At 41.2% G+C, this 12938-nt stretch overlaps 1 protein-coding gene across 2 annotated transcripts in view; it reads right to left on the bottom strand.

Moving 5' to 3' along the window:
- Positions 1–12938, bottom strand: part of APP (amyloid beta precursor protein) — a 219281-nt gene that overhangs the window by 117355 nt on the left and 88988 nt on the right. For both annotated transcript variants that reach the window (XM_082043208.1, XM_082043207.1), the window contains exon 4: positions 882–994. In XM_082043208.1, the coding sequence (XP_081899334.1) occupies positions 882–994 (113 nt within the window). The remainder of the gene's footprint in view (positions 1–881; positions 995–12938) is intronic.

Genomic DNA, 12938 nt, shown 5'->3' with positions numbered 1-12938 from the left:
AGTGATGTAGGAGAGGTGAAAAAATGAAAATAGTTCCATGATGCACAGTGATGATATTCTTCTAGGCTATGGCATTCCAAGTTTGCAAGTACTTAGAACGGACTAGAATTTGCTTGTGTGAAGGTTGGTGCCTTAAATGCTTCATCTGAGGGGCAACAGTGTGATTCAAGCAAGAACTGAAAATCTGCAAAGCTGCTAAGCACATTTCTTTCAATTTTAATCTCCAGAAGGTGGGATAACATACAAACTAAGAGGTTCCAAACAAAATAGCAGCCAGAAATCTTCCTGAAGCTCATCTCAGCTTTTATTCCTACAATCCAAAATTCATTACCATTTTTCTGTTTTCCATAAAGCACTGGTAAATTGTAAAAACTCCGTGCTTGACTGCAAAATATCTTTGGCTACTCCTATGTCTTACCAGCTCTCTTACCCTTTTATGCTGAATTTCACATACCGTGTTCTTGAGGCCTGTGTGATCTTTGTGAAGCACCTGACACACAAACACCTTTATTAAGGATGATGATAATAAAGGCAAGACCTCAGCATTAGTGATCAACCTTTAGTTCCAGATCAGCACCAACGCATCACATTGGGGGAGGCCGAAAACACGGTGGATGTGTGACTTGATGTGGGGAAAAAACACTGCTTATGAAACAGGGTCAATATTCAAAGGTCAACGTTAAGTATCCAACAGAGGACTCTGATGTGCTCAGCAGAGTGACTCCCATTTCCCATTTTGGCAGAACAAAAAGCCATTAACTCAAACATACATAAGTACTGCTTTTTGTTTTCCTTGTCACTGCTATGTTTAAACTCATCCTCAGAAGAGTGATACAGCTCCAACAAAGGAAGGCAGAAAATTTTAAGACAGATGAATATACCTCTTTAGCAACAGTATGCCAGTGCAGGTGAGTTTCACACACATCCATCCTTTCCTGGTGAAGGAACTTGCACTTGTCTGGTACCAGAAGGGCATCACTCACAAATTCACCCACTGAAAGAAAAAAACAAAAAAACCCCGAGAAATGTTAGTTTTGCTTTCAGTACCTCATCCTTATAGACCTTTAGCTAGGCATAGGGCAGATTTTGTGAATAAGTGACAGGGGCTGTTTGCAGAGAGTGAAACAGTTTCCAAATGGTCCTTCCTTTAGCGTCTTCTTCAAACTTTCCATTTGAAAGTAGCTCCTGTCTTTGATCTTGGAAATGTATTAGATTATGAAGACTTTTGTGTAACACACTAACTTCCATTTACCCCGTGTGAGACTTGCAGGACCCATCTAAGATGTGTGTGGTGGAGGGACAACTACATTTTACATGTAAGCAGCAGTAGGGAGAGGGTTTGAAGCGTTTAGAAATTCTTAGTACAATTCCAGGGTATTTCTACTGAAATAAAGCACAAACACCAACACAGTCCACTTCGTTATTTTTCTTGATGCAGCCTCTTTATTGCAACAGTATTTCATCATCCAGATGAATTCAGGTTAGCCCAGAAGGCTGATGAGCAAATGGAGCTCATCAGCCAGGGAACAAGATGATTCATGGATCACCTGAGTCCCTTGTCAGACTGAAGTGGAAAAAAATGGCTCTTTACCAAGGAGATAAGTGACCAGAGCGATTGCACTGTCTACAGCAGTAAGGCAAAAATTCACACACTACTGAAATAAACAATGCTCACAGCTTCAGTACTTAAAAATAAGAAGAAATTCAGCTGTTAAGTAACATGATTTATTAGATTAAAATCACTGGAATTGTGTACAATTCTGGCATTGCACTTAAATAACCCCAAGACCTGTCAATGATATATTTTAAAGGAAAAATTAGAGAGTACTTTTGAGGACCTGATCTACTGATCAGTACAGCAGATGATTCCACTGGCATAAATCAGCTCCCTGAAGCACGCTTGTCTGTAACCTCCAAAAATCTACAGCCTCTGCCTACTAATGAATGAACTAAGGTGGCCCAATGGCTGCATGGATCTAATAACAGGTTAATTAATCAAAATGAGATGACTACAAGTTTACTGTGCAGTAGAGGGTTGTCTCAGGGAGCTGATGATGTGGCTCTTGAGGCTTACAACTTAAAAGTCATTTTTAAAAATAATCAACACTCAATGCATTGGGGAAAATCAGAGTTCAGCAAATAGATGGATATATCTTTGCTAATCACCAAGATGCGTACTTCACGTGAATTTCCTTGCCACATTTCAGTGCTTTTGATCTGACACCTTTAAAACAAAGTCAGTTTACTAGGAAAAAAGAGATTTTGTTATCTTTTTCCTTCAGTGACATACTCTAACGCCTGAAAATTATTAACAGAAATGCCTTCTAGAGGCATCCAAAAAATAAACTTTCAAAAGTAATGAGTTAAAACACTTTCTGGTAACCCAAAATATAAAATCTGCAGCTTGTGTTAATGAAGTCTCTGCTCCCAGTGGTATCACACTCTAATCTTATACTGAAATGTGAATAAATTTGTACCTTGTTTTTAGCCACACTTGTATTTGTAGGGGATAATTCTGCCACATATCCAAAGCCACTCAGAACCCAAGTAATTTCTAATTTAGCCAAGTACCTGAGCACTAAGAAAGCACGTGGGTGTTTTGCTGAAGTCTCACGGAGTATGTGGACTTTGCTCTCCTAGGACATACAACTTCATACAGAACTACAGTTTTACTTTTCTGGCTGTTGAAGCATACAAAACATTCAGAGCAGCCTTTATGGCATTTCTATAAAACCAAAGAAGAAACAAATCAACAACAAAAAACCCCCAACCAAAACCTGGAGTGCATGTTACTCTGGCAGACTAGATCTGACAGATATGGATATAATTGAAAGTAGAGTAACAGATCTAACTTTTATACACAAAACATGTATCTGCTTTATAAAATCAGATTCTTTGAAAATAAGGTAGCATCCTTCTGGTAACCCAAATTCTCATTTCAAATGAGGCTCCATTTTGCAACCAATTGCTGAATTTCACAGAAATGCACAATCCATTGGAACGAGCTACTCCCTGGTTTTTCAGAAGGAAATAAGTAGCTGGGGAGAAGAGTTGTTATTTAACGTAACACTCCTTCATGATGTGGAATTATAATAAATTAATTAGGGTTGTGAAAATCTGGACAATAACAATCATTTGCAGCTTTGCATGTGATTCCTATTGCCTTCAATTTTTTTTTTTTTTATTTCAAATAAACTTCAATTCTGCCCATTGTTTAGACATACACAGAACTTCTGTGCTGGAAACTTTTTCCATTTGTTTCATTATAACTATTACTGAAGTTTAAATACACAGCTTTGAATTTTTGTTCTATTTTTGTTCCTGTTATTTTAAATAATTAATGTTCAAGTGGCAGTTCGGTGAACTAAACTAAGTTCACTTGACAACTGCAATGTTTATTTTGCCTGCACTAGTCTAACAGACACACAAATCCATCAGAATGGCCCAGCAAGCCACAACTAAACCATGACCACGCCACAGCAGAAGGGCTTGCAAAATCTGCACCAACTCCGTAACACAAATGGTTGGTGTTATAGCCAGCACCCATGCTACCTTTGTCAGGCTTACATTTATGGCTTTTTCCTGTATTATTCTTATTTTTTCTGCATCTCTTGTATTTTGATTACAGCTGTACATCTGTGCTCTGCTGAGGTACTCTAATACTAAACCATAACGGCACAATTTGCCTATTGGTGAGCTCATAAATCACTAAGCTCCCTCAAGCAATCCAAAACACAAGTGTAGCAGCTACTTGTTTCACAGTAGCTGCTTACTCGCTCTTGCAGGGAAGGGCTGGACAAAACCAGATCCCTCTGGCTTGTGGGTTTCTGACCCATCTGGAGAAAACAGCCTGAAGGGGGAATTCTGGGCAGAGATGATGTTACCGTGTTAAAAAACAAAGAGCCTGTGCCTAGAATTCCTTTAGCTAAAGGCTGCAAATCTCACCCTTGTAAGAAAAAAGTTGCTTCTTACTAACTCAAATCTACGTCTTTTAACTGTCCGCATGTCACTGGAACATGGACTGTGCCAATGTAGTAAATCACATTTTAAAAATTTCAGGTTTTTTCTAATGTCAGTAATCCCGTTTCTGATGCCTAATTCTCTATAGTGTTTGTAGTGGACTTCTTCGTATTGCCCCATCCTGGTGTATCACAATGTGTTAGTGGTTCACATTTTTCAAAGACAGTTTTGCCAAAGGTTATGATGCCACGTTTTACTATTAAATTATTTTACTTCAGTCAAGCACATCCTATTTTCTGAAAAGTACTTTTGGAACAACAACAGATTTTGTGCTGTAAGGTCAGAAGTTCTGGATCAGAAATTTCATTTTTCAACCCAGCAAAGACTAAGAAAGAGCATTAAGAATCAACCTCTGAGAGAAGAATTAAAATTGTAGTGAAGGTAACTGATCACACACATTTAAATCCTCTCTAGGAAGAAAAGGGCCCAGCAAATGGGCATGCTTGTAAGAAGATGACTACCCTATCTGCTTAATGGGAGATATATCAGGGCAAAGTAATTCAGAATTGAAATACTATACCCTGTGTGAGACACGGTCCTGAGCAGCAGATTTTCCATCCACTGCCTAAACCAGAAGGGATGTGAGGATTCATCCAACATTGCACAGAAAGAGAGCAAAGATGATGAAGGTAATAAAACAAAAACCGTGACAAAACCAAACACCTGCTAGCAGATTGCTGCAGATGGTTAGGATCCCAACCAAAGAATAAGCATGTTTAAATTACGTTCAGAGGAGTACTTTCAAACAAAGCCTGTGCTAAATTTTGCATGAGGAGGCAGCACACATGCTGAGGCTCTGGGACTCAAGACTTCATTTTCCGTGTCACTGATGAGAACAAAAGCCTTGCTAAAATGAATTTACAAGCTCAGGTGCTTGCACCATATGTATTTACGAACATTCAGAGAAACATGTCGTTTCTCTGTCACTTCACAGAGATTGTCCCAAGCCACAACACACTCAGTATGGTGCAGCGAGGAACAGATCAACTCTGCGCTGCTCTCCATCCTGCTACTGCGGGGCTTTGCTCTGCCCTGCACCGCCTCTGCCTACCCAGGCACCTTTATTTATTACATATTGCATTCCACATACGTTGTTACATTTATTTAAGTAGCCATATAACTTTAGGTGCTTTTATTAAGGGTGAAGTTTATGTAAGTCTTGATGTGTGATGCTTTCTCTTATTTATAAAGTCAGTAATTAAAGGTTAGTTGCAATCTGCATCACAGTGCAAGCCAAACACAGTGGGCTCAAATACAAAGAAACCACATTTCATTGAAAATGCTTTTTCTTTTCTTCAGAAGTCCAGAAAAGCAGAGAAGATGCAAAGCACCTAGATACTTCAAAAAACACATTCCTTTTTTCCGTAAAATGATTCAGTAAGAACAATTACCTAGCGACATACACAAGTAGCCATCGTGTACTTCACTGTTTTAGACTCAGTAACTACAGATGAAGAGGGAGAGGTTGTGTCTGTCAAAACCTGGTTTGAAGGAGGGTTGGATGCCATGCTGAGGCCCAGTCCAGCTTTACTCTGAACTCAGGTGCCAGACATGTTAAGATGGACTGTTAAAGATCCTCAGTTGAGTTTAAAAGATTTTAACAGCCTACAGTAAACAAGGGATTTGTAGATTTCTCCAATTCCAAATCTAATTTGAAATGGAAGTTAAAAAGAAGCATTGTTTAGAAAGCATGTTAAAACCCACATAAAAGATAATTTTTATCTAGACCGTTACCTATTAAGGACTACCAATATTAATACCAGTACCCAGTCAGGTATTAAATACTGTACCTACTGTATTAAATATTACCTTACTGTACCTCCTCCGCCAGTAACCTGTAAGCACTGAGAGCAGCGCAGAAGAACGCTGAAGCCCCCGGGCACTGGCTTGTGACAAGCAGGCTGTGGAGGAGGTGGCAGGCAGCGACCCCAGCGAGCCTGGCACTGCAACATAACCCCGGTGGCCTTAAAAGCTCAAAATCACCTCCCTCGACCCCATCCTGAATGCCAAAATTAGAGGCCTTTCCCTAAAACCCATCATCATCTGACAGAAAGACAAGGTGTTGCTGATAAAACATGCTGCCTGGTGTCCCAGCAGCTTGGACCATCTGTAGTTTTCTGATGAGTAACAGGCTTACTACCTGCGCATAAAACTGCCCCCCAAAACAGCTCTGTAGGAAAACTGTCCCCACCATTTTATCTGTAACCTAGAGCATGAATTTCAGTAGGAGCCCCAGGGCACGGCAGACGGACAGCAACGCAGACTCAAATTTGAGGGGCAGGAGAAGTGACAAGCACAACCTGCGCAGCCACCTCTGGGGTGTGATGTGGGAACAGCTGCAGCTCTTCGGCCTTCCAGGGTCTCGGCCAAAACCAATACTCACTCCATCAACACACCTCTGTATTGCCCCTTTCGTCCTCATAAGTTCCAAGAAGTTATTTCCCGTAACGATAGCTTAAGTTTTTTATTACTTTTTGAGCAAACCCATCCACTGTGTTTTAAGCATCTAAAAGTAAGGCCAGTGGTTCTCCAACAGATATTTTCACAGCATCAAACATGTCTATTGCTTTAGTATTTTTTTCTGCTTCAAAGAAGTCCTTGAATGCTTCTGTATTCCTGCTTTCAATCAAACTTGAAAAGGTAAAGAAAGTACACCCACTAAAAAGTGGTTTATTGTTCTGTTATTTAGCATTTGTAACAGCAAATACACCCTGATGCAACAACTCTCAAGTAAACCACCTTCACTATTCACAACATTTATCCATTTGTTTTGCTACAAAAGGCAACAATTTGGGATGAACAAAGCTCTTCTATTAGAATAAAAACTAACTGGTAATTCCAGCTGTACTACAACTTAGTGCCTTGATGCTCTTAAAACAATTTTGAGAAATCACAACAATTAAGGTATTTTTCAGAAACACTGTGGTGGCACACAACGTATGACCATACCTGGGGTACAAGATCCAAGTAAAAGAAAACCCAGTGTAAGGAATTCACTGACATCTAAATACCCATGCATGCACCATAACAAGGAGCTCCAATCTTGATACATCATGTGTTCCGCTGTGATTTTTGGGAAGTCCAAATAGGACACCCAAAATTCTGGAGTGAAAGGGCTAAAATCCTTTAGGTACAATCCATCAAAGTCCACTTCTCTGGATAAAAATAATGAACCATATACTAAGAAATATACCAGTAAGTATTTCATGGTGTTTATTATGTCTTCATTTCTTAAGGTACCATACATAGAAAAGTTTATTCTCAAACCTTCTTTGTCCTACCCCTTTGATCACACACATTGTCCTGGTTCCATAGAATCAAAGAATATCCTGAGTTGGAAGGGACCCACAAGGATCATCGAGTCCAACTCCTGTCCCTGCATATGACAACCCCACAGTTCACACCATGTGTCTGAGGGCGTTGTCCAGTCTCTTCTTGAACACTGTCAGGCTTGGGGCCGTGACACCTCCCTGGGGAGCCTGTTCCAGTGCTCCACCACCCTCTGGGGGAAGAACCTTTTCCTCATGTCCAACCTAAACCTCCCCTGGCACATCTTCCCACCATTCCCTCGGGTTGGGACAGAGTTAATTTTCCTCACAATAGCTAGTATGGGGCTACATTTTGGATTTGTGCTGAAAACAGTGTTGATAACACAGAGATGTTTAAGTTATCACTGAGCAGTGCTCACACAGAGCCAAGGTCTGTTCTGCTTCTCACAGCACCCACCAGCGAGTGGGCTGGGGGTGCAGAAGAAGTCTGGAGAGGACACAGCTGGGACAGCTGACCCCAACTGACCAACGGGATATTCCACACCATATGATGTCATGCTCAGCATGTAAAATGGAGGAAGAAGGAAGGAGGGGATTGTTGGGAGTTACAGCATCTCTCTTCCCAAATAACCATTACATGTAACGGAGCCCTGCTGTCCTGCCTGCCCAGGGGAAGCAGTGAATAAATTATTTGTTCTCCTGTGTTTGCACATGTGGCTTTTGCTTTACTTATTAAACTGTCTTGATATCAACCCACGAGTTTTCTCACTCTTACTCTTCTGATTCTCTCCCTCATCCCACCAGGAGAGAGTGACCAAGTTGCTGTTCAGGGCTTAGCTGCCAGCTAGGGTTAAACCACAACAGACATAAATGGAATTTCTGCTCACTTTGCTGCTTTTTTGCCTGATTGCATTTCACAGTATCACAGTATGTTTGGGATTGGAAGGGACCTCAAAAGATCATCTAGTCCAATCCCCCTGCTGGAGCAGGAACACCTAGGTGAGGTCGCACAGGAACATGTCCAGGCGGGTTTTGAATGTCTCCAGAGAAGGAGACTCCACCACTTCCCTGGGCAGCCTGTTCCAGTGCTCTGTCACCCTTACTGAGAAGAAGTTTCTTCTCAAATTTAAGTGGAACCTCTTGTGTTCCAGCTTGATCCCATTACCCCTTGTCCTATCATTGTTTGCCACCGAGAAGAGCCTGGCTCCATCCCCATGGCACTCACCCTTTATATATTTATTAACATTAATAAGGTCCCCCCTTAGTCTCCTCTTCTCCAAACTAAAGAGACCCAGCTCCCTCAGCCTTTCTTCATAAGGGAGGTGCTCCACTCCCTTAATCATCTTGGTTGCCCTACGCTGGACCCTCTCCAGCAGTTCCCTGTCCTTCTTGAACTGATAAATTTTCTGATAAAATTGTCTTACTTTCCAGATAGAACACAAGTGTCATTCAGATTTGAAGCGCTATGCCAATGACGGATACATCTGTTTACACACAAGAAGATTCATATACACATCATCACACTCAGGCATCTTTATAGATGAAGCTTATAAACATTCCTTAAAAGTCCGCAGCACCTCAATGGTTCATTGAAGCATTACGTTCATTTACTATTCTCCTTTTTTCCACTTGTCTCCTCCATCTTCAAGGAAAAGTCTTGCTGAGAGCACAATAAGATGCCTTTTCTGTTCTTCTCTTTCTCTTCAATGCAATGTAACAGAAGTGTGCTAAAGCCCACTATAACCCCAGCATGATGGGTTATGTCACCTGTTGGGATCCCACCTCCTGCCCCAACATCCTAAAAGGCCCACAAAGAGAAAAAACTCCCTCCCAGAACTTGTTATCAGCATGACCAGCAGCACAGGTTTCCCCCAAGAGGCTATCTGAAGGGTTTCCCCTTCGGTTTGCTTTCTCTAGGCACCGGCTGCTCACACTACCAAACCCTGCACCACAAATCAAAACGCTGCTTCTCAAGCATGATTTACGTAAAAAACAGGCCCAAAAGTGGGCTGCAAAGTTCAGCTTGGGAAGTTGAGAAATTTCAGGATTGAGTTGCTCTCCCTTCCAGTTCCTCAGTGCATTGGTTACACCTGCAAAGCTTTTGCCACAAATGAGCACACTTGTCGCAGACACAGTCCCCTCTCACCACATTATGTAACACTAGCTATTTTCTCAGAGATAGTGAGTTAGGAAACAGCAGGAGTAATGAAGTCTAGAGATGTAACTCTGGATAGCTTGACTCCATCCTGCCTCAGTCACAGAGCTCCTATGTGATGCTGCCCAAGCAAAAATCTTTGCTCTTTCTCCCACACCATGCTTAATTGCTTATTGCTTCCCTCTCCTCTCTTTTTTGCAGCCCCAACAGACTTTTCAGATCTACTTTTTACTTTTCACTCCATTATCAGAGTAGTCCTGTTTGATAAATCTGCAGCAGGTCATGGTAAGCTGCTCTGGAGGGCTGGTGAATGCATTGGAGACTGCGGCCTAGCTGCCTACAGTGGAAAAAAGATAATCAAGTGAAGGATGTCACTTGTGGGTACGTGCTGCAGAGTCATTTGGTGGTGGGTTTTTTTTTCCATAGTTTTTGGAGCAGGGGATGTGTGGTTCCTGCGGGATTCCAGGTCCCATCCTAAACTGACAGCAATAGGTCTAGTCAGAACAGATCTGCAGTGCTATAAAAAGAGCAAGCAATGAAAAAGCTGGAAGCTGCTAGAAACCAAGGCAAGTTAGAAAATACTGTTCAATCCTGCATATAGTGTACCTGAGGGAACTACTGGGTTCATCAGACAGGAGGACAGAATAACCCAAGAATTTACCGGAAATTGTTTGATCTACAGAAAACAGTTGGTAGAATTCACAGAAAGGAAAAAGCCTGAAAGAAACAGTAGAAGAAAACTTTGAAGAACAGAAATGAGATGTGAAAGGCTTTGTGAGACCATTTTGTGAAGATTTAGTAAGCTTTTTGTCAAGATTCTCAAAGTAGAATCCTGGGACTCTGAAAATTACTTGAAGTGTCCTGAGCCACAACCAAGTTAGCAGAAAAATCGGGAGGGAAAGAGGACAGTGGTACTTTCAAAAACAGCAGCACTTTTACTCCACTCAGGCTGTCTACACGGTACTGTCTGCAAAATGCAGTTATAGGCCTGCTATTACATGCCTGTTGCCATTCCGCATGAAAAGCATCCTGTCCCCGTGTAGCTTTTTTACTACAGCAAGCTGCAGTAAAATAAACATAGAGATGACGTTCCTCTGAGCACTGACCACCTCAGTCTGGAAAGGAAGTGCAAGGGAAAAGAGATTAGAGTATCTTGACCTTCTGTGCCCACAAAAGCTGCCATGGAAAACAAAACCATAAAACCTAAAATGTTTTCTTTACAAATGTCTCTTCTCCTCCACAACAGCTGAATTATTTTTCTTCCACACTCAAGTTTACACATTCCTGTCACGTACTTAGAGTGAAATACAATGTGTGAGGTGTAGGGGTACAAGGAATGAGAAACCAAAGGAAAGAAAACAAAAAAGTTTCCTGAATCCAACCCCATATGCTGAGGACCTCCTATTACCAGAATGGAAGAGCAGAAAATACTCTGAGTATCAAGTACTACTACTTTTACTCACATAAGATTCCCCTGCTTCCATTCCCCATTTTGAGAGGGTGCTGTATACAGAGCAATTCTCCATCACCCAGTGCTTAAACTCATTGTGCATTAAGGCCTTTTGTCCTCCACATCCACTTCTTTTTGCAGTGTTTATTTCATAAAAGCCATCACTGAGCATGTCCCAGGACCTCAAAGTCATTAGCTGCTGAGTAAACCAGGTAAAACACGAAGTATACCACCACGGACACCAAAGGTATTTGAGGAACTTGCTGAAACAAAAGTTTTCTTCTTAAAAGGACACTTTTTCAAGAAACCCCTTACCAGAAGTCAAAAACACCCTACTATCAGGACTCACTAACCCCCAAGAGGAGGAAACAGAAACACTATTCTGGCCTCACCATCCACAGGGATGCTGCACATATTCTTAGTAAACAACCACCTATCACCTCAAGAAAGGACCTATTTCATTCAGGATAGAAAAAGGTCATTGGTACACAGTCACAACAGTCTTTATATCAGAATCATCAGGCCAGTGCTGAGATATTGCAAAAAAAAAAAAAAAAAAAAAAAAAAAGTTATGCTAAGAAAAAGCCTCAAGTGGGGAGAATAATTTGCTGAAATACATTCTTTTTATAATTTTCAGGCTCTTCTTTATATAAAGTATATTTTGATTTTTTTCACGTACATCTCAAAATATTAATTGCCTCCTGCCTTGTAGTCTTCTGACTTTTCAGATATTTGCTTTATTCCTTGTACTCTTGTACTTAGATCCTCTCCCAGTTACGCATCTCTTCATGACTGATGAGCTCCTTACAGTTCTGCTCACACGACTGCCAGGTGGGACATTCAATAGCAGAGCAGGGCACCAGTCAAGCACCAAACACTGAAAAAGCCTGTCGAGGGAGAAGTTGCCTGTGGGAAGTCAGCGCAGGTCACTCGCAGATCCTTGTCAAGTGCCCTTGGTTCCCACAGCAGGTGACAGAAACCATCAGAGAAACCAAACTGGACATCACTCAGTGATACTTCCCGTCAACTGGTCCTCGCATCCTGTGCCACTGGAGGGGGAATTGCCTGCCCTTCCCATGTTCTAAATTCAGAAGGAGAGCTGGAAACATGTGTGCCAGGGCGTGCATTTGGCAATCACAACATGGAAATAAGAACGGTAAGGAAAAACTGAGGAGGCGTGATCTCCTCATTTTATTACACAAATTCAACACATCCCCTTCCCGAGCAAAGTACTTCTTAAAATAGGGGAGTATTTTAGTTTCAAGTGTGAGTGTTGGACCTCTTCAAGCCTGGAGTTTTCCCACCAGCAAACACCAGTCAGCGCTAGGTTAGACAACAAATAAAGAGAAATCCTCCTTATTCAGTTTTAAGTGTTTTCAATCTGTATAGTTTATCTAAAGTAAAAAATACATTAACTGTTCCCAAGCCTATTTAAAGCAATGTTCACTCCTGTACTAAGATTTTAATAAAGTTGGATTTCCAAAAATGTCCAGAAAACAAAGGCTAGCATGTTTTTAAAAACAAAAACATTTCTAAGAACCCTTTTGGAAATTTTTAACAAAATTGCATACCATCACTTGATAAAGATGACTGATACTGCAGGACCCATTTTAATGTTCTTCTTTATATTTAAATATAAATACCAAATATAACTTAATGATATTTCTCAAAAGTGGATACATTCCAAATCTTAAGGAATCACATCTTTGTGAATATTATTTTTCCCCCAGCTGCCTTCAGGTTTTTACAAGCTATATGTCTGAACTTCAAAACAGATTACGCTTCATAAACGCTTCCAAATGCAGGAATTTTAACGCTCCAGCTATTAACATCACATTCTGTTGTTGCTGTGAGATGCACAACAAGCTGCACGTCGGTTGTTACTGTTCCTGCCCCCCCCACTCACTGCAGGCAGCAGATATGTTCTGCAGCAAGATCTGCAAGTGCCAGTCTCCAAGCAAGAGGTCTAAAATTTTGTGCCTTCCTTCTGGCTGAAGTGACACTTAATGCACTTCACTATTCAAGTTCTAGTTGGAAAACGGAC

Source organism: Streptopelia decaocto (assembly GCF_964273445.1).
Source record: "Streptopelia decaocto genome assembly, chromosome: 1".
NCBI classification, from domain to species: Eukaryota; Metazoa; Chordata; class Aves; order Columbiformes; family Columbidae; genus Streptopelia; species Streptopelia decaocto.
The sequence above is the reverse complement of the archived record's forward strand: the minus strand, read 5'-3'. Positions and strand labels throughout refer to the sequence as shown.